The following is a 26,420-nucleotide window of genomic DNA, read 5'->3' on the forward strand; positions in this document are numbered from 1 at the left end:
GCTTTGCACATTTTCTGCATTTTTGAATGATGTGATTTGTTGTTTTCATCTTGAGGAGCCACAGTAACCAGTGTCATGAGCAGTAAAGCTGTAGCATTATTAATCAAAATAATCACCTTCTGGAGGAGCGAACGCTTGGTGACTGTTCTGCACTGAGCTAGGCTTTAAGTGTAAGCAGCATACTTAAGATGGCAACCTGTGGCATGTTACAGAAGTAACAATGTGTTTTATTATAAATAAAATGTCAGAAAATATTTAACTTTATCACTCTACTGAATCTGCTAAGCCATACAAACAAACAAACCAATCAGCTAACCTCCTTGACACAGGGAAAGATCAAATCAGACAAAAACAGGATATAAATATGATGTCCTTTATTACCTGCAAATAACTGTACACTGTCATCATGTCACAATTCAGCCTTTTTTACAACTATACCATGAAGCAGACCTGAGCAGTTACATATGACTTCTGAAACCAGTGTCTCTCATCAGCCTCCAGGAAGATGAACCCCTGAGAAAAATCTTCACGTTGCACCTTTAAGAGATTTCATTCTGAACCACCAGGATTTACACGTGGGGAGAAAAATGCAATACATTTGTTAATCTGAGGGTGTCTGCATTATACACTCCAGTTTCTGAGCTGGAGCCTCATTGTCTTCAGTGTGTTGTGCTCTCGCTGACTCCACCTCCGAGCTGGCCATTAGCGCTGACTCCCTCTGTGTGAGCCGCTCAAGGACCAAATCAGCGGTGCTGGAGAGACTGTGCTGCAAAGACAAAGGGGAGTGAAATAATGAGTGTCTGCAGGGGTGACAACGCTAACGTGTGGATTAAGATATTTATTTTTCCACAAGCAGATCATGGTGATTCTTTTTCTTTGGAGCTTAATATGGATGCTTTCTCATTCCAGCTGCTCAGTGATGAAGAATAGCACTTGAATCACAAAAGCTCATTCTGAAGGCGAAATCCAACTAAAATCATTAATGAAGTCATAAACGTGGGCTAAAAACCACATGAAATCATTTTCCGTTTAAAGTTTTGCAGCTGGCAACTCGATGTCAGCTCAAATACTTCTTCTTAGCTTGAGTTCAGCAGGCAGTGACCATGAGGACGCTACACAGTACCATGACTGTCACACAGGTTTCAGCTACAAACCTGTAAGATGTGCAGTCCCTTCAGTGTGAGAACAGCCAGCTCTCTCAAACCATCTGCAGTTAAATCCAAGTATATGAGGGACAGCAAAGGACTTTTGAAGCTCCGTCTCCACTGCAGCTGAAACTGTCCATTTTGTCCACTTCCCATGGGCTGGAATTTATAACACAGCAATTCCTGCATTATAGAAAAAGAGGATTTATATATAAATCTATCATTTTAAATCAAAAAACAAAACCTATAATCTTTCCCTTTCAATCATACTCACTTCCTCCGTACCTACTTTGCCACTTTATTCATGAGCAGATCTTCTATATTCTTACAATCAGAAAATCCCATGAAGACAGAAAGCTGTTAGTGTATCCTGCTAACGATACGGTGCCTATGTTTCATTTATTCCTCTGAGCCAGCGAGGTCCATTTATATTCAAAAACTATTAAAAACAGATCAAGAAGTCACAACAATGCACCGGCTCATATCTTCCTTCTTTGCTGTGAACAAACAGTGCAGTTTGTTTTGAGTCAATCCCACACATCCACAGCATCCTGCTGGTGAAACTAATCACCAGAGTAGAAATTATTTTTCTACAGCTACAAGTAGTAATAAATGCACTCCTTTTTTCCCAGTTAAGACCTACAATAAGTAGCATTTCCATGAAATGACTGAGCCTTTATCTTAAGTGGCAAGCAGTGAAAAAGATTTGTGTTCAATGGCAACCATCAATCATGGAGCTAAGGGCTTCAGGCCAAGGGTTTAAGTATTAAGAGATGGATAAATACATTGACTTTTATTAAAAAAGTAAAATAAATAAATAAAATACAGCCTATCCATTAGTAAAGGTCTTACCTGTCCATATGTGCCCAACAGCACCTCCTTCTGCCCATCAAAATCCAGATCGATGACCAGAGCACAAACTACTGCGTCCCACTGGTCACTTTCCAAGAGGCATGTGGCCTGGGACAAACCGTCCTTCTGGACATCTCTGCAATAAAAGACATGCAACAAAAAAACCTACAATTTCTTCGTCTTCAGAGAGAAAGCAAAACTGCACAAAACCATTCATTTGTCTCTGACCTGTACACAACTGCCATCTCTATGGTACTGGCCACTAGTAGGTTATAGCTTTCCATTTCCACACCTGGAAAAGAAGAAGAAATGGACAATCTTGAGGTGCGCTGCAGATTCACAAAGTGAAGCAGAGATCAGATGTAACAGAGGAGAATCGTACCGGCCTCTGTGTGGAAGCTCAGAGGGAACAGCAGCACGGTAGAGATTGGACTGTCAAACTGGACCCGCCAGCTCTGCAAAACCTCTGACATAAACACACACAGACACAATACTGAAAACACACTTGGGGACATCAATGATAAAGCCAAAATGATGGATAGACACACCTATAAACTTAATATTGCATGGACGTAATTAGGCTTTGGCTTCTTTTAACATACTTCAACAAATCTTTAATCGAACTAGACAACTTTTTATTGTAGAGAGCATTGTATGGTGGAATGTAACCTATGTTATGCTACGTGTGGGAAAGAATCTCATTTAACATTTTAAAGATTTATAGTCAAGAACTCTCACTCTGGTCTTGATGCCAAGTGTCATGTCTGGGGAAAACCAGACACCTCTCACCACCTTGCCAATACCATCGCTACAGTGAAGCATGGTGGTGGCTGCATCACGCTATGCAGCAGGAACTGGGAGACCAGTCGAGGGAAAGATGAATGTATCAATATACAGAGCCATTTCTGATGATAGCCAGAGTGGTCTGGACCTCAGGGTGGGAGTAGATTCATCTTCCAGCAGGACAACAACCCTAAACACAGCCTACATAACAAAGGAGTAGCTTTGGGTGAGTGGCCCAGCCAGAGCCCAGACTTTAATCCGATTGAAAGAGAATGGAGAGATTTGAAAGTGAACCGACACTCCAACCTGTTGGAGCTTGAGCGATTCTGTAAGAAGAATGGGAGAAACTTCTCAAAAATAGGTGTGCTAGCTTGTAGCTTCATACTGAAAAAGACTTGAGACTGCAATTGCTGCCAAAGGTGCTTCAACAAAGTACTGAACAAAGGCTGTGAATACTTACATGTACATCCATGTCATATTTTTGGTTTTTCACCTTGTGATTATGGAGCATTGTGTGCACAATTTTGAGGTGAAAAATGAATTTCATTTATTTTTGGAATAAGGCTGTAATGTAACAAAATGTGTAACAAGTGAAGTTGTGAATACTTTTCGGATGCACTGTATGTTCAGCATTCCTGCAGAGAAGCCGGGAGTTCAGTTTGACTAAGTCAGTGGTGGTTAAGGAATCATGAGACAGTCGTGTGATGGAGCGACTCTAAGAGGAACGTTCAAGTACGTTCCACTCGCCTCACCTAGCTCAGTCTGGCTGACCACAGCTAGCCCAACACAGCCATTCTGACAGCCAAACACCGAGAGCCGCCGGCCTCCAGCTATGCTCTGTATATCCATCCATAACACACTGCACAGAGAGAAGGAAACAAAAACGTGTTTACAGATGATACGTGTGTTTTTTTCTCGTATCGATAACAATGAAAGTATTTACCCAACTATCATAGTTTGCTTCCAAGAAGCCAAACGTTCTTGTCATTGTTAAAGTAGACACACTTGTTCAGGCTTTCTGGAAGTCATTCAAACTTTTTCTTTGGACACTGGCTACTTTTTCCCTTTTTTCAGAGAAATGCTTTTTGTTTGTTAAGCCGTTATTATGATGATGCTAAATAAACAACAGCTTGATTAAAAAAGGCACCTAACTCAAGGGACGAATCTTTGCTTTCTACACATAATAGACAACTTAGTAAAAAACTAATTTTAACTTGTATCATTAGACAGTTCGTTACTAGCGGCCCATCACAAAAAATACAAATTGCTCCCAGTTCATTAGTTTAATCTTTGGAAAATTTCCAGAGATGTGCCTGACAGTTTGATGGGCATAAAATTATATTTTTGTGCCAACGAGGTGATTCCCAAAGAGCTACAGTACTGGGAATAATTATTTGGCCTCTTCCTGATTACTTAGCTTTGCGTAAATCTATCATACTTAAATGTTTCAAATCATCAAAGGAATTTTTATATTCAAAGATAACCCGAGGAAATGCAAAACTCAGTTTTTAAATTATGAATTTAATTTATTTTATGAAGAAAAAAAACTATTCAAGCCTACCTGACCTGTCGGAGAAAGAAAGGAAAGCGTCTGGCACTCTCGGAGTAATTTGGGTAGGCTGGCTGGGTAGGAAGGTTCCTGCTATTGCAGGTTTTTTCTATTTGTTAATAATGGCTCTCACTGTGATTTGCTGAAGTCCCACATCTTTGGAAATTTCTTTTTTACACTTCCCAGACTGACAGATATCAGTGACTTTGTTTTTCATCTCTTGCTGAGTTTCTTTAGGTCCTGACATGATGTGCTGCTTTTTCTTTTAGAGCTCTTTTTCACAGTAAATCTATTCATTTCATTTTGTTGCCTGGTGTATAACAATGATCACTTTATGAGTTTTAGTATTATCTGTATTTATTTGTTTCTCGTTAAATCATTATTGTATGGGAGGTGTCGGCAGGTATTACACAACAAATCCAACATTTTTTAAAGGCACTGAGCAAAGAACAAGACCAAAAACTGAAGACTTTCCCCACACTGAGGGTGTGAATGCTTGTCTGTCTCTCTGTGTTAGCCCTGCTGCAGGTTGGCAACCAGTCTAGCGTGTAGCCGCATCTTGCCCTATGGGAGCTGCCTCAAGCCTCGTCGTGACCCTTAATCGGATAAGTGGAAAAAGAATGGATGATAGATCTGAAACATGTGGGACTTGTCTCGGTCTCATTGTTCAACTCTCAGTGTTGCTGACTGTTATTATATGCACCATCCTCTTCGTAACTTCGTATCTTAAAACATTCTTTCCACATTTCCATGCTTCCTTCGTTACTCAAACTTCAGTAAATGACACTATAATGACATTATCGTTCTTGTGTATAGTAATAGACCTGCTAACTGAGTACAAACAAACTGTACAAACAGTGATCAGAACAGTAAGCTGGATAATGTGGGAAATCATGAATCTGATTAACAGAGAAACACATAATGCTCATCCCTCATCAAACCCAATCAGCCCAGCGGCCACATCCAGAGAGATGAGAGCTGAAGGGACTCACTTGCTGGGAAGCTGCTGCAGCTCGGGGAAGAGTCTCTCCACTGGCTGCTCTTCAAACTGATGCAAGGAGGCGTTCTGTTAGACACAAGAGAGTCAGGCTGAATGCAACGCTGATGTTTGCATGATCAAAGTAAACATCTTCAGATATACAAAGTTACAACAGATTACAATCATATTTTATCTCCAATGCTTCCTGTAGTATTAGTTCTGTTGCATGCATCTATATGGTTTCATTTTAAATTTTGGAAGACGATTAGGATTTTTTTTTTCACAGTTTTGGAACAAAAATCAGAATTCTGACTTTTTTTCATAAAATTCTTTTAAAAAGAATTTTTTTAATGATTTTTCCTGTCTGATTATATTCAGGTTCCTAAGTGAACACTAAAGCAGGGTTTACTTGCTGTGATCTTTCCTCCTGTTCATGCTAGCCATAACAAAATCCCTTTATTATGTGCTTCCAGTGGAGGTGACGAGGAAGAACAAAGCACAGTTCTTGTTTTCTGCTAGTATGAGGCTTCAGAAGTATGACTGAGACAAATCCAATGGCTGTTTGGTCCAACACTCCCTCTGGAATTTCCAGGGATGGTGTCCCTGCTGAGCTGCAGTGGAGCTTAGACAACACATAGAGTGGGTTTCACAGTAAACAGGCTCTCACTGTGGAAGACATTTTTATTTTTGGCTCTTCTGAAAGGCTGAAGCCAGATTTTACTTTATGTTCAACAATATTTTTAAAGAAAGATGTTTGAAGATTTTTTCCCCACAGCTTCCACTGGGAACACAAAGAGAAGCCATCCAACCGTTTACTTTCTGATGGTTAGACATGAGAGGTGATTCCCAACTCTAATGTCTGCAATCCCCTACTTAGTCTGCTGCTACCGTGACTCCACATAATGGATAAAGGGACTTACTAGAGAATACATTGATACACAGATGAGAAGGAGACAAATATTTTAAGTTGTCATTAGAATGCACTGATCTGGTATTGTCTCTGACCTCCTTGTAAAGGTGGATCCTCTGGTCATGACCGCTTAGCAGAAACACCGTCTCACTCCCTCCTTCAGCACACTGCACTCTGACAGACAGAGGGAGACAAGCTCACTCACATGATAAATGGTAAATGGACTGGTACTTATATACATTATACTGCTACTTCGATATATTTCTACTTAATTTGAGCACTAAATGCTTTCTACTTCGAGTCTCACTCACCCAATCACACATTCATACAGCTTCTATCTATACCTAAGCATTTTATTTGTACTGGTACTTTAACACAGACAGAAGGAGCCAGGAGTCAAGCTACCGACACCCTGACTGGTAGACGACCTGCTCTACCTGAGAAAAACATTACATTTACTATCCAGACACACACACACACAGTCTGTACTTAAACTGCTCAGTGACTGAGCACAGCCATAAAGACACTAAAGCCCATTCATGAATATTCCTGTACCAGCTCATGAAAAATGATGGACTCCAGCTGAGAAACTGAGTCAGCCTGCAGAAACACGATGATTCAGCACAGCAATAGGATATAAAATGTGGTAACAATAGATTTATCAGTACTTGAGAAAAACATTAAATATTTAACAGCACTGAAATCTCAGTTGTCAAGTAGCTAAAGTTGTAATGCTACCAGCCTGGAGTTGTGTTTCTGTATTTTGTAATGATTGATAATCATATAAACGGTCCACAGTTCTGCAGAATGATTATTGTGCATGTATTTTTTATTTACTTTTAATTGTTTTCCATGTATTCTTGTTTTAAAATGTCTACAAAATGTGTGATTTTTTAGCAATTTTCTGAGCTATTTTTAAGCTAAACTGTCCAACATGAATCTAATAGACTTGGGCAGGACATCAGCTCACCTCCTGAATGTGAGCCAGGATGTATGTGTGTTATTCCTCTGCTGTCTGTTTCTATGATAACAGCAGGGGAAGCACACAAACAAGCTTCTGCTCCCTCAACTGAAGTGGATTTTCTTCCTTGCTGGAATCCCAAACACAGGTGCCAGCATCATATTGATCAGCGTGTCATTTCATGCTGCTTGATTAGTAGGAGTACGCTGCAGCAGCGCGTACACTCAGACACTGTCAGAGTTTTGGCCATTAGAACTCTGAACTCTTTCACTATGTAAGCAAAAACAGCATGAGCAAAGACGTCACGAATATCTTTTACATGAGTCATCTTTCACGTTAAACTGCCAAAAATCACATTTTGCATATCCAGCTTCAGTGTGAAGCCCTTACAGCCACCACCTGTATTGTGCCTGTTTGTTTCTTAGTAATTTCTGATTGACGCTACAGCCCAAAGGAGATCGTCATAACCTGCAGCAGGAGATCAGGAAGAGCTCGGTTTTCTCTTTTAATTCTTGGTTAAAACTATGTGGCAAAATCTGCAAGGTTAGTTACCATGGTGACTATAGTCAGCAAGAACTATCTTTGTACAGCAGCAAACTTACTCTGTGTGGTAAAGCTGGAAGGGCGTGAACTGCAGCTCCAGATTCAGGCAGCTCTCTGTTCAGAGAAACACGACATGATCAGGACATGTCAGCGAGAGCACAACACATACGCAGACAATGCATCGCTCACGTGCAATAGAGTCCAGGTTGAACTCTGAGCCAGGTTCATAGTCACAGTAGATATTTAGGAATGGAGTGGCTTTGTCCCCAGAGTCCTGCGAGGAGATCAGCCATGAATCAGTATGCTTCTACCATGGCACAGTTCATACTCTGATTTTAAAGTTACAATACCTTAATGAAGGTGATGCCCACCACCAGACCTCTCTTGGGTGGAGACTTGATGAAAGCATCGATTGATACGATCTCTGCATCAACTAGATAAGAAAACAGAGTCAAACCTTTTCAGCACTGAGCGACTACAAACAACAACGTGCATCATAACAGAATTAACATACGACCGTACACCGACAGCTTCATCATTCATTTCAGACTTACAGAATGATTTATCTTGTTTGTTTTTTCTGAAATAACAGGATAAATATTCAGAGAAAATGTTTCATTATAAGGCAGAAAATCTGTTTTGTTGCTCTGCGCTAATGAGAGAGAGATGCTCTCCTTCATGAAGTGAGATCTATATTGTTAACCTCCACCAATATCATCTACAGTATATTGCTCAGACCCTTTATGTTTATTTGAAAACTTTTTTTAGAATACAAAATATATTCAGCAAATACACTGTGATGTCATTTAAAACGAAAACAAAAATGTATGCCCTACGCAAACTCTACAGACTAGAAGAAGAAATATAAAACGTATATTAAAGCAGTAAATATTCAACATCACCATTAAAATAAAGAACACATTCATGTATCAGTTCTGAATAGTTCTTCACCACCCTTCACACCATTTATATGAAACGCAGCAACACTTTCTCTTCTGTTGTGAAAGTATTTCATTGATCATATCACAATGCCTTCATTTATTACCCGATTCACTTATTAAGCTCCCTGTACCACTGTATTTAAGTTTGATCACTATGGCCACTGATTATTGTTTTTATTTTGCTTTTTTCTGTTTTGTTTGATTTTCTGTCATTTGTATCTTTTTAGTGCTGTTACATTGTATTTATTCATACTGTATCCCAGCAGTCCCCAGCCTTTTTTGCATCACAGACCGGTTTATGTCCGACAATATTTTCACGGACCGGCATTTAAGGTCCCTATTGCCAGTCTTGGCAGCCGGGGGTCAGTCCGCCAGGGCCTCCGCTCCTGGCCGCCACCCGGCACACAATGCACCCGACCCCTATGGCGCCTCCTGCGGGTGGTGGGCCTGCGGGAGGATGGGCCCATGTCTCCTCTTCGGGCTGTGCCCGGCCGGGCCCCATGGACTAAGGCCCGGCCACCAGACGCTCGCCCTCGGGCACCCTCCCCGGGCCTGGCTCCAGGGCGGGGCCCCGGTAACCCTATCCCGGGCAGGGTAAACTGTTCCCTCGATGTCCTTTTCATAAGGGTCACCTCTCTGGTGGGGAAGGAGCCTGAGTTAGTGCGTGAGGTTGAGAGGTACCGGCTAGATATAGTCGGGCTCACCTCTACACATGGCTTGGGCTCTGGAACCAGTCTCCTGGAGAGGGGCTGGACTCTGTCTCAGTCTGGAGTTGCCCCTGGTGAGAGGCGGCGGGCTGGGGTGGGTATCCTAATATCCCCTCGGCTTGCTGCCGGTACGTTGGGGTTTTTCCCGGTGGACGAGAGGGTTTGTTCCCTGCGCCTTAGGGTCGGGGAACGGGTCCTGACAGTCATCTGCGCTTATGCGCCGAGTGGCAGTTCAGAGTACCCAGCCTTCTTAGAGTCCCTGGGGGGGGTGCTGGAGGGTGCTCCACCTGGAGACTCTGTTGTCCTGCTGGGAGACTTCAATGCTCACGTGGGTAACGACAGCGAGACCTGGAGGGGCGTGATTGGTAGGAACGGCCTCCCTGATCTGAACCCGAGCGGTGCTCTGTTATTCGACTTCTGTGCTAATCACAGTTTGGCCATAACGAACACCCTGTTCGAACATAAGAGTGTCCATAAGTGCACGTGGCACCAGGATGCTCTAGGCCGTAGGTCGATGATCGATTTTGTAATCGTATCAGCAGACCTGCGACCATATGTTCTGGACACTCGGGTAAAGAGAGGGGCTGAGCTGTCAACTGATCACCACCTGGTGGTGAGTTGGATCAGGTGGCGGGGTAAGACGCTGGACAGACCTGGTGCACCTAAACGCGTAGTGAGGGTGTGCTGGGAACGTCTAGCAGAGGCCCCAGTCCGCGAGATCTTCAACGCACACCTCCGGCAGAGCTTCAACAGCATTCCGAGGGAGACTGGGGACATTGAGTCCGAATGGACCATGTTCAGCGTCTCCATTGCCGAAGCTGCTGCATTGAGCTGCGGCCGCAAGGTGGTTGGTGCCTGCCGTGGTGGTAATCCCCGAACCAAATGGTGGACACCAGAGGTGAAGGGAGCCACCAGGCTGAAGAAGGAGTCCTATCGGGCTTGGTTAGCCTGTGGGACTCCGGAGGCAGCCGACAGGTATCGACAGGCCAAGCAGAATGCGGCTCGGGCAGTGGCTGAAGCAAAAACTCGGGTGTGGGAGGAGTTCGGAGAGGCCATGGAAAAAGACTTTCGGACTGCCTCGATTCGATCCCTATACAACCGTTGCAAGAGCTTGGTTCGCATTGCCGGCAATAAGTCGGACTCGTTCCCGGTGGGTGATGGGCTCCGCCAGGGCTGCCCTTTGTCTCCGGTTCTGTTCATCATTTTTATGGACAGGATTTCTAGGCGCAGCCAAGTGGCGGAGGGCTTTCGCTTTGGTGGCCTCAGAATCTCATCTCTGATTTTTGCAGATGATGTGGTTCTGTTGGCTTCATCGGGTGAGGGCCTCCAGCTCGCACTGGAGCGGTTCGCAGCCGAGTGTGAAGCAGCGGGAATGAGGATCAGCACCTCCAAATCTGAGGCCATGGTTCTCAGCCGGAAAAGGGTGGAGTGCCCACTCCGGGTCGGGGATGAGTTCCTGCCCCAAGTGGAGGAGTTCAAGTATCTCGGGGTCTTGTTCGCGAGTGATGGGAGAAGGGAGCCGGAGATCGACAGACGGATTGGGGCTGCAGCTGCAGTAATGCGGACGCTGCACCGGTCCGTCGTGGTGAAGAGGGAGCTGAGTGTAAAAGCGAAGCTCTCAATTTACCGGTCGATCTACGTCCCTACCCTCACCTATGGCCACGAGCTGTGGGTAGTGACCGAAAGAACGAGATCGCGGATACAAGCGGCAGAAATGAGCTTCCTCCGAAGGGTGGCTGGCCTCTCCCTTAGAGATAGGGTGAGAAGTTCGGCCATCCGGGAGGGGCTCAGAGTAGAGCAGCTGCTGCTCCACATCGAAAGGAGCCAGCTGAGGTGGTTCGGGCATCTGACAAGGATGCCCCCTGGGCGCCTCCTGGGTGAGGTGTTCCAGGCATGTCCCACCGGGAGGAGGCCCCGGGGCAGACCCAGGACACGCTGGAGAGATTATATCTCTCGGCTGGCCTGGGAACGCCTTGGTATTCCCCCGGATAAGCTGGAGGAGGTGGCTGGGGAGAGGGAGGTCTGGGCCTCTTTGCTTAGGCTGCTGCCCCCGCGACCCGGCCCCGGACAAAGCGGATGAAGATGGATGGATGGATGGATGGATGGATGGATGGCATTTAAGGTGTCGCGGAAAAATACAACAAAATAAAACCAAAAGAAAAGATTTATTAATAACACACTGGAAAAGACCCAGGGAAACCAAGTTTACGATAATAACGTTAAAAAAATAATGATAAAAACCGATAAAAACCCTGAAAACCATCAATTTTACACCCGGGCCTCAACTCTCGCAGCCTGGTACCAAACGACCACGGACCGGACCGGACTTGTACTGGTGCGTGGCCCAGGGGTTGGGGACCGCTGCTGTATGTTGTCTCAAACCGCATACAGCAGGAGAATATGTATATTCTCCTTTATTTAATCTGTTTTGTTGAAGGCTGGTTTTAAAGTTTTGGCTTCTGTGACACAATAAATTCCAGTCTTCAGCATAAATCAACAATCTTATCATTTTATAATAATATAGAAGGGATGCACTGATTGGGCGAAGGAAACAAAAAATCTTCATTACAATAACTGTTTCAAGTCTTCATCCTACTATCTGTGACATCTAATCTCAACAGAAAACCACGGGTGAGCTGAAATAATAAACATGACATGAGTCATGACATGAGTAATAAACATGACATGAGTCAAAAAGACTAATATCAGACCATATTTGTGCATTCCTATAGGTCATTCTGAAATATACAATCTGTACAATTGTTTAGTTGTTGCTTGAAGTGTTAAACTTCTGTAATTTTACGTGAGTAAAATATTCAGTGCATGCAGTTTACGTTGAAACACAGTCTTTCTATTGTGTTGTGTAGCTTCCTTACCTTAAGGACAAGCTCTGTAGCAACATCTATGTGCACATATCTGAGTACTTGCACAACAAAGGAGTAAAACAAGAGTTCTTTCCAGTCCCCACTCACTGGGGCCCCTATAGCTTCATTTTAAGTCGTCTATTGGTTGTTAAGGGGGGGAGGGGATAAAGTCTGTCAGACCTCAAAAACCAGGGGCCCCAATCATTGAACCTGTCTGTTTCTATGTGGCTTTTTTGTCATGCAAATTACTTTTTAGCCACTTACTTCCATTCACTCTTACTCCACAAGGACCATCTCATCACATGCTGGAGCCCTGACTTAACTGCAGCAGACTTCTGTACTTTGAACAGGTCTGCTGTTTACTGCACAGTATTGCCTGGATTGTGTCTTACAGTTCAGAACCAATGGGTGACAGCAGTTACGTCCTATCTGTTATGTACAGTCTATTTTCCAAACCCAGGGGTCAGTCCATAAGAAAAAGACTGTTAACACAGAGATGTTAATATACAGTCAGGTCTCTTCAAAGAGTCACACAAATGTAAGGAGTTTATAAACGACAGGAGAAGCTTGTCCTGATCCAAAAATCTACTTTGACGGATGCTGTCTTCTATAATTGCTTTTAAGATTTATTTTTTTTAAAAAATTTTTTTTATTTGATAGAAGATCCAGGAAACAGGAAAGGAGGTCTAGGTCTAATGTTTAATGTGTAAGAAATAGTAGAAATAAACATAATTTCTTCAGTACTGAAACTTGAGCACTTGACCCGTCTTTCCCCTGCGTACCTGGGATGTAAGTGAACTGAACCTCCTTGGCCACCGGTCGGATCTTCTGCTGCAGCTCTTGGTATCTGAAACACACCACCTTCCCCTTGAGAGTGGCCGCTAACAGCTCCTGCTCCCCGGCCTGACACAGCCCATAAATGTTGCTCTGCGACGGGAAGCGGCTGAAACTGTCCTCCACGAAGGGATACGATTCTCGGAGCATCTTGCAGGATACAAGCACAATCACTGGTTTATATTACGATTTGTATTAAACATTTAGACTTTTCCCCGTTCATGCTTGTGTAGTGGCTGCAGAGCCCTCAAACTCCACAACAATGAGTTGGATTAAAAATGTTCCCGCTCGTTCATTTTGAAATTCAGCTAACACTCTCCACAAATTGCATATCGACGCTAAAATAACTCAGTTAATATTATTTTATTCTGATATCACATATCCTCTAACGAGTGTCTCTAAGATATAATAAACAACTTGAATAGCCATAGACAGTACGCATGAAGAAAAATATCCGGGTTTGACCCGAGCTGCGTTCACTTTCATTGGAAATATGGGATTTAATATCTATAAGGGACTCAGGGGAGAGAAAACCCGGGCCACTGTGGACAAAACCGCTATCGGAATAATTGAAAATATTGCTATATTTTAGAAAGTAATTTTAAGGTAGATTTGTCGTTGTTCCCGTGAAATTTCTTCATTCTGTGGTCAAAACACAGCTGCCAGCTGACATTTTACGTGCATTTAAAATGTCACACATCCTTTACAGAGTAAAATCAGCCATTCTTTTTGAGGTACAAAAACGCTTAAATTGGTTGTCATTTAATATAAGCCTTCTCCCAGTTTGGTTTAATTCCTCCACTTTACTACGCCATGAAAGGCAGCGCGTGGCTTTTTTTCTTCGTGTAGTAAACGGGTGACAGATTCAGTGCATCGCTTGTATCGTGCTGCCATCTAGTGGCACTAAATCCCTCCTTTTTAAACAAGAAAGCATGTACTGAAGTTTTTTTGTCTGGGATTTTAATTTTCTGGTTGCATTTATTTCAGTTCTAAAAATGTCTTTTTCCACGTACACCTTTGACAATTCCTGATTCAGTATTATTATATGCATGTGTGTTTAATTAATGTTTGCTGCAACAAAACAATTAGTTGCATGAATACATTGATGCTCAACCACCAGAGGTCAGAGCTAACCCACTCATGCAGATGAAGAAATTCCAGAGACGCGTAGTGCGGTGATTAGCACTGACCTCTGCTCAAGTCCAGGCAGTGGGTTCTGCTTCCTCCTACAGTCCAAAAACACGCGTGGGTTTAGGTTAACTTGTGATTCTGAATCGGCTCTAGGCGTGAATGGTTGTCTGTGTGTTATCCGGGCGTGCGGCTTGGGTCTGTCCCAAGGGTCACACAACGATGGAACAACTTGCTCTGCTAAAACAGGCTTTCTGATCATTTCTACGGCGGAGGGTGAACATTAGAGCTCTAAACATTTAAGGATATTGTCTCACAGCATAATAAATGAGATGAGGGAACCGCCTTAGTTTACCTGCAGATCAAAGTGAAAATGATTTGATTGATGGACAGAACATGTATTTTTAGTGTGACCTGTGCGCTGTGAGCTGCTGTTCAAGCAGTCTAAAATATACTCAACAGCAGATTAGAATCATGCCGATATTTTATGCATGCACATTTCCGCACTTCACCCAGTCAAGTTAGACATTAGAAAGCTATACAATTCGTGCATATAACTCGTATTCCCCATCAGAGACTCAATAATGCACCTAAAACATGCTGTAAATAACAGAATAAGTGAAAAGGGGACTTCCAGCAGACTTTAAATCCTAACTCGGAACCTGCTGCAGATCAGGTTATGTGTTCAGTAAAGGTTAGCACAATGATTTAACGTTTCTTTTATGCCCGAGGATTTATCTAAGCTTCAGCGTCTGAATGATTGCTTAGATTTGATCAAACGTTGGATGGCTGCAAATTTCCTCCAACTCAACGAGGGGAAAACCGAAGTCCTCGTATGCGCCCCTGATAGGTTTCTATCGCAGATAGTGAAAGCTCTTGGTCCTCTCTCACTTTATGTTAAATTCTCTATCAGGAATTTAGGTGTCACCTTTGACTCGAGTCTCACATTGGATGGGCATGTGAAATCTCTGGTTCGGCGTTGTTTTTATCATTTGAGAAATGTGGCTAGGCTAAGCCCGGTTCTATCTCGCTCTGAACTCGAGATTTATTTCGTCACGCTTGGATTATTGTAATTCGCTGTTTATGTGTCTAAGCAAAGGTTCTCTGGATCGTCTGCAGGTTGTGCAAAACGCTGCAGCTCGACTTTTGACAAAATCCTCCAAGTACTCACATGTGACACCGTTATTATCTCAGTTACACTGGCTTCCTGTTAAATTTAGAGTCGATTTTAAGATCCTGGTCTTGACCTACAGAGCTGTGCACGGACTGCCTACATCTTTGATGCTACAGCCCGATGTCCCTAGCAGGTCTTTGAGGTCATCTGATCAGGGCTTACTTGCTATAAAAAATACTAAGAGGAGGACTGAGGGTAACAGAGCTTTTGCCACTGTGGCCCCTAGACTGTGGAACTCTCTCCCCCAAACATTAAGAACTGTGGACTCAGTAGCTGTTTTTAAAAAACAACTCAAAACTCACCTTTTTAAAACTGCTTTTGGTTAATTTTTTGCCTGTTTTATTTTCTCTTTTTAAATCTTTTTATGACTTGTAATCTTATGTGCAGCACTTTGTGATTCTGTCTTGAAAGGTGCTATATAAATAAAAATGTATTTATTTAAAAAAACAAGAACAATGGGGTATCTATCTATCGTCCTCCTCCCAATCTGATTTAATCCTGAAGAATGTTAAGAAGACTAAACGGCAGGTCAAAGTCTCCTGAGTTTATGTTATTTAAAGCAAAATTGTTATTTGTTCAAACCATATAAAGTCCTCCAACCAGCATTGTGCTTTTCTAATGTAGAAATTTTAAGAAACCAACCCACACTCAAAAAAATCTGTTGTTGGATGAACACAATTTAATCATGGCACCCTTTTTGCACACAATTTAACCAAGTACAATAAACCCTTTTCGATCATGTCAAACCAACACATTTAGCATTTGGTGGTTTAATGTAATCAGATTACGTTGGATCAACATACTATACTTACATTGATTTGAAGTGATTTATTTAAGTATGTAGAGTGAAATTTGTTTTAATTCATTCTACACAATTTAAAAAGTTTAGGAAAACAGAATTAAATCTTGTTGTTTCAACAACTACTTTGTTAATCAAGTCAATGATTTCACTCATTTCAACCAAATTATTTCAATTAGATTTGTTTACATTTGTTACACATTTAGAAACCCACTACTTTACAAAAAAAGTCACAATCAGATTATGATAACATTATCTTTATTAACTGGATTTAGTGGACAATATAAAAGCTTACCATTTTTGTACACCTGCAAGCATTATGCCACTTCAAAAGGTAAAACGTTAGAATACTTATTTACATAGGTAATATGTTGGAACCAAAGCTTCCACAACTAAAAACAGATGCAAAATTTGCTCAATATATCGACTGCATTTTAAAAAAATTAAACTAAAAGATAAAAAATACATCTCCCACTTGGCAAGTTAAAACATGTGACAAAATAGAATTACTATTGTGTGAATTTGGAAAAATAAAATAATTAGAAATAATTTGGGGGCAGTACAACAACAAAACAATCCATAGGTGATGAAAATCTATATTTGTTTGGTGTATCTCATTGAAATAATTATTAGTTTGACCAATTTTTACATTTCTGTATTTATTTTTTTAATTTTGGTTGCAGTCCTCCACAGCTAGCAATATAGTTTTGCTGTGTTTTAAAACATGCTAGCAAGCAAAATGGAAACAATAATACAGTGAACTTAACAGGTGGCAGTGGTCTTAAACTTTACAGGACCTTGACACATAAACACAACATAGTACTTCTGTCAGTACTTCTGATCCATTTTGAGCCATCTATATAAGGACAAACAAAAATCATCTGCAGTGCTGTATAAAAGGTGAATTGCCCAACAGAGAGAATCCAAAAACTTAAAAAAAAAATTTTAAATGAAAGAAAAAAATATAAACAACTCAAATATTACCATTATATATTGGAAATCACCATTGCACCAATGAACCATTCAAGACCTATCAGTCATTTTCAAGTGCCCTCACCCCATAAGCTTGTTTTTCAGAAACTGTGCCTTTGAAGACAGCTTTTGTCCATCAAGATTTAAAAGTATCTTCTGGAGGACTTCAAAGGTGCATTTAAGTTCTGGTGGGTAGCTCAGGTTCAAACAGTATACGAGTCCAAACAACAGAGCACATGCTTGTGCAATGTTACCCAAATCAGTGTTAGCCTCCACACCCTCAATCAGGACACCAACGTCCTCTGGGTCATCTTCAGGTTCAGCACCCTCCTTCTGGATGACGTACACCCCCATCACAGTTTGCTCCATGCAGCTTTTTGCCTCGCTGTCCGTATCCTACATGAAAAAATATAAGACAACAAAGTAAAATTTAAGAGATTGTTTAAACAACTGTTTCTATGCTGTTCATAAAATCCAAGTACTGTAGTTAAAGTAATAAACAGAAAATTACACCACTAAAGTAGTTGTTAGTAATTACTCCAATACATAAATTATAAAATACACCTCTCATGTCAAAAGAGGTGGCATAATTGACCTCTCACCGGCCCCTCCCCCGAAAGGGCCATTGTCCAATTACACATTATAGCAACCGTTACTGTGTCTGACAAACATTAACCTCAAGCAAGATGGAGAAGCGGTGTGCCCACCGATACGCTGAGAGATTGTGTCTGGAGGAGTTGTGTTCTTTCCATTCACAAAGTCAAAAACAACGTGAATGGATTAAACAGTGTGTATGGCCCCATTCCCAGGTAACTGTACCGAACATTATGAAGCATGTCTGCTTGCACATTCGGGTACCCATTGGTGCGCAGAGGAAACCATTTGTTTGTCGGACGTAGCAAGAGTAACTTAGGGGGACAGGACTCGAGAAAAGGCTAACTCAGCTGCTAAAATAAAACAGGTATAGAAGTGTTAGTACTAAACAGCTCAAAGTTCATAGACATTTCTATTTACAAATACTGATGACCATAGCAATGAAAAAACAACAGGACTTGTTTTAATCCAAGTACAGATTCAAAAGCAATATTGTCTTGATGCATGTTAAATGCATTGTATGTTTGTGTATCAAGTTTAAGTAGGCATAAATTTCTTTCCTTCCAATACCAAATCCCAGAAATTCTTTATTGCAACGCTTAATACTGTTTGGTATTCAAGACATCCTTTCCCCAATACCAGGTGTCTTGTTGCTAATCTCAAAATTTTAATTTTAACGATTTGCATTTGAGGCAACGTCACAATTTGTATGAGAATGTTACGGTCAACATGCTGTCACAGTGACTCACCAAGTACTCCTTTATTAACTTCTCATAGTCTTCGTTTAGGTAGATGCACAAAGACTTCAAGATGCATGCTCGTCTGGTATAGATGTTGTCATGCTGGAGAGGAGGAGGAGATAATATGAGCCAAAACCAGGCTGTTTTTCTTAAAGCTATGGTAATCAGTTAACTTGCATAATTATTCTTTAGGTTAGAACCTGGCATGTACCATTTGTTAAGCTGAAACAAAATTGACAACTTCATCTCCAAATAAAAGTTATTTTTGCTGCCTATGACAAAGTCTACTCAATCCTAATACAAACCTTGGAGATGGCAAGCATGAGACCTCTTATTTTCTTTCCACGTGTCCCTCCTTTGGTCAGAAAGATTTCCATTAAGCGTGGCGCGTATTGGTCAAGCTCGGCAAAGAAAGTAGATAGCAGAGGCTTTGTGGTGATTCGCAGAAACTCCTTGTCAATCTGCAATAGAGAACAAATACATTGATTAAAAACTCAACTGTATATTTCACTCACTTCACATCTAAGCTGACTAAAGCTGCTTTTAGAAGACCATGCAGACATCAGTGCTGTCTGTGTAGAACATGAATCAGTCTGTGTCAGATCCTGAATTTGAAATTTCCACTAAAGTCACAAGTAAGAGGCAAGTGGAACCAAGATCTGGGCCATTTGCTTTTTGAAGTTTGCAAAGACTGCTAAATTGCACCAGTGGTAGTTCACTCTTTGCAACATAGTATGCTGTTCTAAACAGATTTTTCAGGTTTATTTTTAGTATATTATTTGCAATTGGTGTTTGTTCTGGGAAAGATATTGCAGACTGAGCAATAATCCATTTCTAATGGGGGCCTTTCTTAAAATTACTGGTCCCAGTAACAAAGGCGCTTGTCGACTCAGGAATCGAGGGAAAACCAACAACACACCCGGCAGAACATTATGTTATTTACACGGGTGCACATAAGTGGTCCGCATGTGCGCATTCGCTGTCAAAATAAAAGACGCGCACCAGATAAGAAGTTGCAACGCGCGTTTGCATCCATATAAAAAGCACTGTTTTTGTCCGCTAGAGTGGGATTTTCACGGCACATTCTGCACCACATCTGTGCATTCATCATTTGTTTGAAGCCAGCTCACCTCCTTCAACCACTTTTCTGAGAATACGCACTTCTTTTGTGGTTCGGACTCCTTCTGACATTTCTTTGGAGGTGGAGGAACACCAAAGTAATTGCTTAAAGGAGCTTCTTGACATCTTTAAGAGTTCTAAACAAATGTCTGTCCTCCTCCTGAAAATCTTATGTACGCAAGCACGCGTTGCAACTTCTTCTCTTGTGCGTGTTTTTTTATTTTGACAGCGAATGCGCACCTGCGGACCACTTATGTGCAGCCCTGGTTATTTAGCTCGTCATATCGCAGCCACAGAAATCCTTTTGTCCATGAAACCATAAAGCTGCACTTTCTTTTTGCCTTATAGTCTGATTTGTCATAACTTCTCCGTTTTGTGGTAAGCTTTTCTTTGGCTGTCACTTCTTCACCCTGACCTGTCTTATTTGGCTCAGCAGAACTGAAATATATATCTTCCTGCTTTTACACACGCACTCACATAAGCTCAGCGATTCTCTGCGCGATCAACCTCTCACATGTTTAAGCTGCGGGAGATTTCACTTGTCATGCTTGCATAGTAAGCTAACGATTGATAAGACGATGTCAGAGGAATTGGTGCGCAAATTATCCTCACTCACAGATCAGTCCTGTCACTCTCTATACACAGTTCGCACGATTGCAAAGTGAAAGCAAAAAACAAGCGCAAATTCAAACGCGATTTCAATATGTCACATATTGACAGTGGCTCACCGATGCCAATGATATAATTACCCAGCTACATTTCCGAAAGAATGCAAAAGCATTGACATATATTTTTCCTTCCTACAAAAGCCGGACGGGCAGGGCAGAGATAGATTTTGGTAGCCCGACTGGAAAAATCGCTAGCCCCGGGACGTCGGGCTATGCGAGCCCTGTACAGCGTTTCAATAATTTGTACCTACTACTCTCCCTGATGGAACAACGCTTGCACTGCCACATACAAGTCACTGAAAGAAAAAAAGAAAAGCAGTTTTAAGGATGGTTTTATTGGCACCTTTTTTTCCACTTTGATTAAATCATAAAACTATCATAATAAATATATGATGGTAAAAGGCTTACCATGTATTAAAGAGGAGGCACAAACAATCAGAAAAAGGGGTCAGCTTTCTTTGTGGTGTTACTATGGTAAAGAAAACAGACAATTATTTTATAAAAATTCCAGTGGATTTTTTTTTACTTTGTTGCAAATGTATAAAAAAAAAATACAAATACATATAAATACCTCTTGCAATATAAAATTCACAGATAAATATCCAATCTGTTGCCAAATGTAATAGCAGTGTTTCACACTATGCAATAAAGATGCTGGTAGTTGCGGTAAAGGTCCGACAGGCAATTTTCATAACTATCCGCCATTGCCTTTTCCTCTGACCTCGTGTTTATGCTCTTTTTCCCATGCACTAGCGATCAAGTCAATTCGAAGGATGCAGCCCCTGAATTTGGACACAGCTAATATTTAGCAACTCGCGCATGCTAGTTTAACTTGCATTACTGTGAGAGGCCGAATGCTTAAAATAAAAGGAGAAAGAAAGAAAGAAAAAATGCAAATAATAATAAAAAAAGTGAACAAAGACCATGTCTTGCAATAACCGTCATTTAAAACCAAAGTGAATGCTAACAGAGCTAGGTAAAAGTTCAATGAGACAACCATACTAGCTTTAGCTAACTTCATTTACTTTGAAAGTGAATTACAAACGTGTTAAATATTGAATTAAACATATCAATAACCGCTAAAAACACTATAAGACTAACTGCAAAAACAGGTAAAAAAAAAAAAAAAGAAAAACAATGAAGTGGAAATGCTAATAATAGTATAAATATACCCAGAGCGGATTAGAAATCAGGTATTAGACGGTACCGATTGGCACCGTCTAATACCAGATTTTCACTGCATTTGCTCCACTCCCGCTGTCTAATGACAACTTACACATTTGGAATTAAAAACATTGTTAAACAATTAACGGACAGAACAACTTCGTTTGACTAAGATATTTTGAGTTATTTATTACTTACCTGTATTGTGGAAGATTCCGCAGGGGGAAATGGCAGTTCACTGAACACATAACTTTCTCCGCGTTCCCGCCTTTTCACTTCTGGGAAGTTTGAGCATGCGCACTAGGCATCGGTGCCTTTTCACTTCTGGGAAGTTTGAGCATGCGCACTAGGCATCGGTTTTAGAGTTGTTGATTTAAAATAGTTACATTTAATTGAACTGAAGAATGCAAATCTAGTTCATTAAACTTTTTGTTATTTTATGTTAAACCAACAACTGATAATGATTTAAAAACCTAAACTCAATATGTTCATGTTAAATAGACAAATGTCTATTGAATTAATCAAACAACTGCCTTAGTTGACTTTTTTGAGTGCAGGTAGGTCAAAGCATTTCACTGAGAATTGAGTGGAAGAAGAAGGCTGTGTATATAGTAGACACACATGAGAATTATTAATCAATAATTCATTTATTAATTATTACTTTTAATCAATTAGCTTAGATGAAGATGAAGCGCAGATTAGTTTGTTCTTGCCTGATCTGTAATCACATTTGTTTGAGCGACTGAAGGATGAGAAGTCACTGATTCAACTGAAAACTATTTCTTCAATTATTTCTTGAAATATTCGATTAGACCAACCAAAACATCAGACCGTCTGTTTTAAGGCACTGACTTCTCGGGCGATTTTTCACCTTATCCATAAGAAAGCAGACTATCCAGAGGTTATAAGCTGCGTCTGTGCAGCAGCATCAATAACAAACTGCTTTGCACAAACCCACTTTATTAAAGCTTCATATTTAATTAGTTTGAATCTTTATTTTGTTTTTAAGTTTAGATTTCAGTTCAGTTTGGCATTAGCTTTTTTCACAGTGAATTTGTTCATTTTGTTGTTTGGTGCTTAGCAATGATCCCTTTCATGAGTTTCAGTATTATTTTTATTTATTTGTTTCTCCTTAAATCATTATTTGAGGAGAAACGGAAAGTTCAGAAAAGGTATTACACTGCAAATTCAACATTTTATGAAATGCTTTGTTGCGCTCACCAACTTTACCTCACTGGCTAGAACAAATACAAAGGGTTACCTGAGGACGCTTTGTTGTAACATCTAAAATTCCTTTGAAAGTCTTCATATCATTACAACGATGAACAATCTTTAAGAAGAAGACAAGGAAGAAGAAGAAACAAGCTTTATTGGTTACATACACAATCATACAGAGTACAACATGCAGAGAAATGTGTCGTTTCCAAGCTGTGGACAACTTTAAACTTTCTAATATGGATCACAAGCACTTACTGTAGGACTTAGAAATGCTTGGAAAGTAATAGTTCACAACAGAAGTATATCTGTGGGTAACTGACATCAATACACTGTTAAAGTGTCATATGGGAGAGTAGAATCACTGCATCTATAGATGAATGCCTTACTGACTTATATTGGTTTTGTTTCAGTTCTAAGTTTGGTTGCTCAGTTTGATTTCAATCTAAATGGAGAAACCCAGAAAAAAGAATCCTCAGTGACCTTTGTCTTTGTTGTCAGATCCTTGGACAGTGTGTGCTACAGTGTCCTGTGCATGTTGTGTTGAGGTGAAGCAGATGGAGGTGAGGTCCCTCATGGAGGTGGCAATGTGCTACACCCCCACTTCTCCTAATGCCACCTGCTAATCCACCTGCAGGATTACTGTCCACTGTAATCACTCATCCTTCACTGTGACACACCTCACCTCACAGTGCAACTCCTGAGTCATTAAACACACACACACACACACACACACACACACACACACACACACACACACACACACAGGGAGACGTGTACCTTGCTTAGGATGTTTCTTATGGCTGTAGTTTTATATGGAATGTAAAACGTGTTAATCAGGTTTACCATCACTGTGTGATTTATCACTTATTGGATTTGGTTATAATAGTGACTTTCATGCACAGTACCTGGACAAACTATTAATAAGCATCGCCAATATAAATATAAATTAACAAACCATTTGTGTTAGATATACAGACAAAGCAAAAACCAGAAGAGATTAACAATAAAAACATGAAGGAACAAGAAGCACTCTGAGAGCACAAACCTCTCCAAGGCAGCTCACTCTATGGGCAGTACTGTATGTACTTTTAAGGGGACAGTATCGTGTTTTCATTTTGTTTACTTTGATCTTTTTAAACATAATTTAAGAAGTTTTAGTGCAGTAAAAATCAGATAAGATTAGCGTGACAGATGTTACTTTGACCCACCAACATTATGTGGGATTCCAAGATTCTTTACTTGTCACATGCATAGTCATACAACACACAGTGAAATCTGCTCCTTGACTGTGCAAAACATTAAAAACAACAAGTCACTTTAAATAAAAAAATGGAAATTTTAAATTAAAAAACTGAAAATGTACAATGAATGTTAAATTGCTTTGTGCCATATTAGCACAGCAATGTACTGACTGAGCTTAAACTAAATGACCAAAGTCATGTAAACAGAGTGATCAGAGCAGGCGATGGATAGTAGGTGTGGATTTGTAAACAACTGGACATGAATAACTTGAGCTTATTACAGTGGGGCAAAAAAGTATTTAGTCAGCCACCGATTGTGCAAGTTCCCCCACCTAAAATGATGACAGAGGTCAGTAATTTGCACCAGAGGTACACTTCAACTGTGAGAGACAGAATGTGAAAAAAAAATCCATGAATCCACATGGTAGGATTTGTAAAGAATTTATTCGTAAATCAGGGTGGAAAATAAGTATTTGGTCAATAACAAAAATACAACTCAATACTTTGTAACATAACCTTTGTTGGCAATAACAGAGGTCAAACGTTTACTATAGGTCTTTACCAGGTTTGCACACACAGTAGCTGGTATTTTGGCCCATTCCTCCATGCAGATCTTCTCGAGAGCAGTGATGTTTTGGGGCTGACGCCGAGCAACACGGACTTTCAACTCCCGCCACAGATTTTCTATGGGGTTGAGGTCTGGAGACTGGCTAGGCCACTCCAGGACTTTCAAATGCTTCTTACGGAGCCACTCCTTTGTTGCCCGGGCGGTGTGTTTTGGATCATTGTCATGTTGGAAGACCCAGCCTCGTTTCATCTTCAAAGTTCTCACTGATGGAAGGAGGTTTTGGCTCAAAATCTCACGATACATGGCCCCATTCATTCTGTCCTTAACACGGATCAGTCGTCCTGTCCCCTTGGCAGAAAAACAGCACCATAGCATGATGTTTCCACCCCCATGCTTCACAGTAGGTATGGTGTTCTTGGGATGCAACTCAGTATTCTTCTTCCTCCAAACACGACGAGTTGAGTTTATACCAAAAAGTTCTACTTTGGTTTCATCTGACCACATGACATTCTCCCAATCCTCTGCTGTATCATCCATGTGCTCTCTGGCAAACTTCAGACGGGCCTGGACATGCACTGGCTTCAGCAGCGGAACACGTCTGGCACTGCGGGATTTGATTCCCTGCCGTTGTAGTGTGTTACTGATGGTGACCTTTGTTACTTTGGTCCCAGCTCTCTGCAGGTCATTCACCAGGTCCCCCCGTGTGGTTCTGGGATCTTTGCTCACCGTTCTCATGATCATTTTGACCCCACGGGATGAGATCTTGCGTGGAGCCCCAGATCGAGGGAGATTATCAGTGGTCTTGTATGTCTTCCATTTTCTGATGATTGCTCCCACAGTTGATTTTTTCACACCAAGCTGCTTGCCTATTGTAGATTCACTCTTCCCAGTCTGGTGCAGGTCTACAATACTTTTCCTGGTGTCCTTCGAAAGCTCTTTGGTCTTGGCCATGGCGGAGTTTGGAGTCTGACTGTTTGAGGCTGTGGACAGGTGTCTTTTATACAGATGATGAGTTCAAACAGGTGCCATTCATACAGGTAACGAGTGGGGGACAGAAAAGCTTCTTACAGAAGACGTTACAGGTCTGTGAGAGCCAGAGATTTTCCTTGTTTGAGGTGACCAAATAATTATTTTCCACCCTGATTTATGAATAAATTCTTTACAAATCCTACCATGTGGATTCATGGATTTTTTTTTCACATTCTGTCTCTCACAGTTGAAGTGTACCTCTGGTGCAAATTACTGACCTCTGTCATCATTTTAAGTGGGGGAACTTGCACAATCGGTGGCTGACTAAATACTTTTTTGCCCCACTGTATATAATTATATACTACAGTATGATATAGAATATGTGTATCCAGTATATACACATTCAAGGTTTTCTGACAATTCACAATCTTTATATATATATTTGTTTAAACAGCCAAAGAGTACAGTTTCTCCAAGGAGAATGAAAACGTCAGAAAACATCAGGTAAGCAAAATATCAAAAAACTGTCTATGTTCCAAACAGCTGCAGATGCACCTGCTGGAGACAGGAACAAAAGCATCAGTACAGACCAAGACAACAAATAAACAATGAATTAATGTTCAAAAAGTCTTGTTGGAACACATTATACAGGGAAAAAATCACACAAACATCAACTTGAACATCCCAGAATGACCAGTGAAGTTCTGGGAGTCTGTTTTAGACAATTCCAGCAGTCAGACACAATTTATCCTGTTGTCACTGTGTTTTACTGTTAGAGCGCCTAGATTTGACCCTTGCAGCGGATACTGTGACATGCCGGAGCTCTTTGAAGAAGAATGGGATGCTCTCAGTGTGTAAACAGTAGCTTGGTAATAACCGACTTTTCTGTGGAGGCTATAATCCCAAACATACGCCCGGGTCAACCCAAGGAGCAAATCAATCCAATCCAGGAACAGTTTGATGGGTTGTTTCAGTCTCTAGATGTCAATCCCCTTAAA

General features: G+C 41.1%; 2 protein-coding genes across 3 annotated transcripts; both read right to left on the reverse strand.

The window, feature by feature from the left end:
* Positions 1-362: 362 nt before the first annotated feature.
* On the reverse strand, positions 363-13,521 carry kptn (kaptin (actin binding protein)). Its single transcript, XM_085288262.1, has 12 exons — positions 13,017-13,521; positions 8,073-8,155; positions 7,912-7,996; positions 7,782-7,836; positions 6,314-6,392; positions 5,322-5,395; positions 3,533-3,639; positions 2,380-2,463; positions 2,226-2,289; positions 1,998-2,133; positions 1,155-1,328; positions 363-766 (listed from the first exon to the last, which is right to left on the reverse strand). The coding sequence occupies exons 1-12, from the start codon at positions 13,216-13,218 to the stop codon at positions 602-604; spliced, it is 1,308 nt and encodes a 435-aa protein (XP_085144388.1). The 5' UTR covers positions 13,219-13,521; the 3' UTR covers positions 363-601.
* Positions 13,522-16,410: 2,889 nt separating this feature from the next.
* Positions 16,411-22,646, reverse strand: LOC146565254 (uncharacterized). Of its 2 annotated transcripts, none has more exons than XM_085288265.1 (6): positions 21,625-22,646; positions 20,671-20,731; positions 20,514-20,558; positions 18,781-18,936; positions 18,485-18,577; positions 16,411-17,537 (listed from the first exon to the last, which is right to left on the reverse strand). In XM_085288265.1, the coding sequence occupies exons 4-6, from the start codon at positions 18,850-18,852 to the stop codon at positions 17,223-17,225; spliced, it is 480 nt and encodes a 159-aa protein (XP_085144391.1). In that variant the 5' UTR covers positions 18,853-18,936; positions 20,514-20,558; positions 20,671-20,731; positions 21,625-22,646; the 3' UTR covers positions 16,411-17,222. The 2 variants fall into 2 exon arrangements, with proteins under 2 accessions (XP_085144391.1, XP_085144390.1); XM_085288264.1 differs by having other exon boundaries at positions 20,510-20,558.
* Positions 22,647-26,420: the final 3,774 nt, after the last annotated feature.

Source organism: Mchenga conophoros, linkage group LG10, assembly GCF_057382185.1.
Source record: "Mchenga conophoros isolate Kocher_MC1m ecotype Shallow Benthic linkage group LG10, M_conophoros_male_GT1.1, whole genome shotgun sequence".
Classification (NCBI taxonomy): Eukaryota; Metazoa; Chordata; class Actinopteri; order Cichliformes; family Cichlidae; genus Mchenga; species Mchenga conophoros.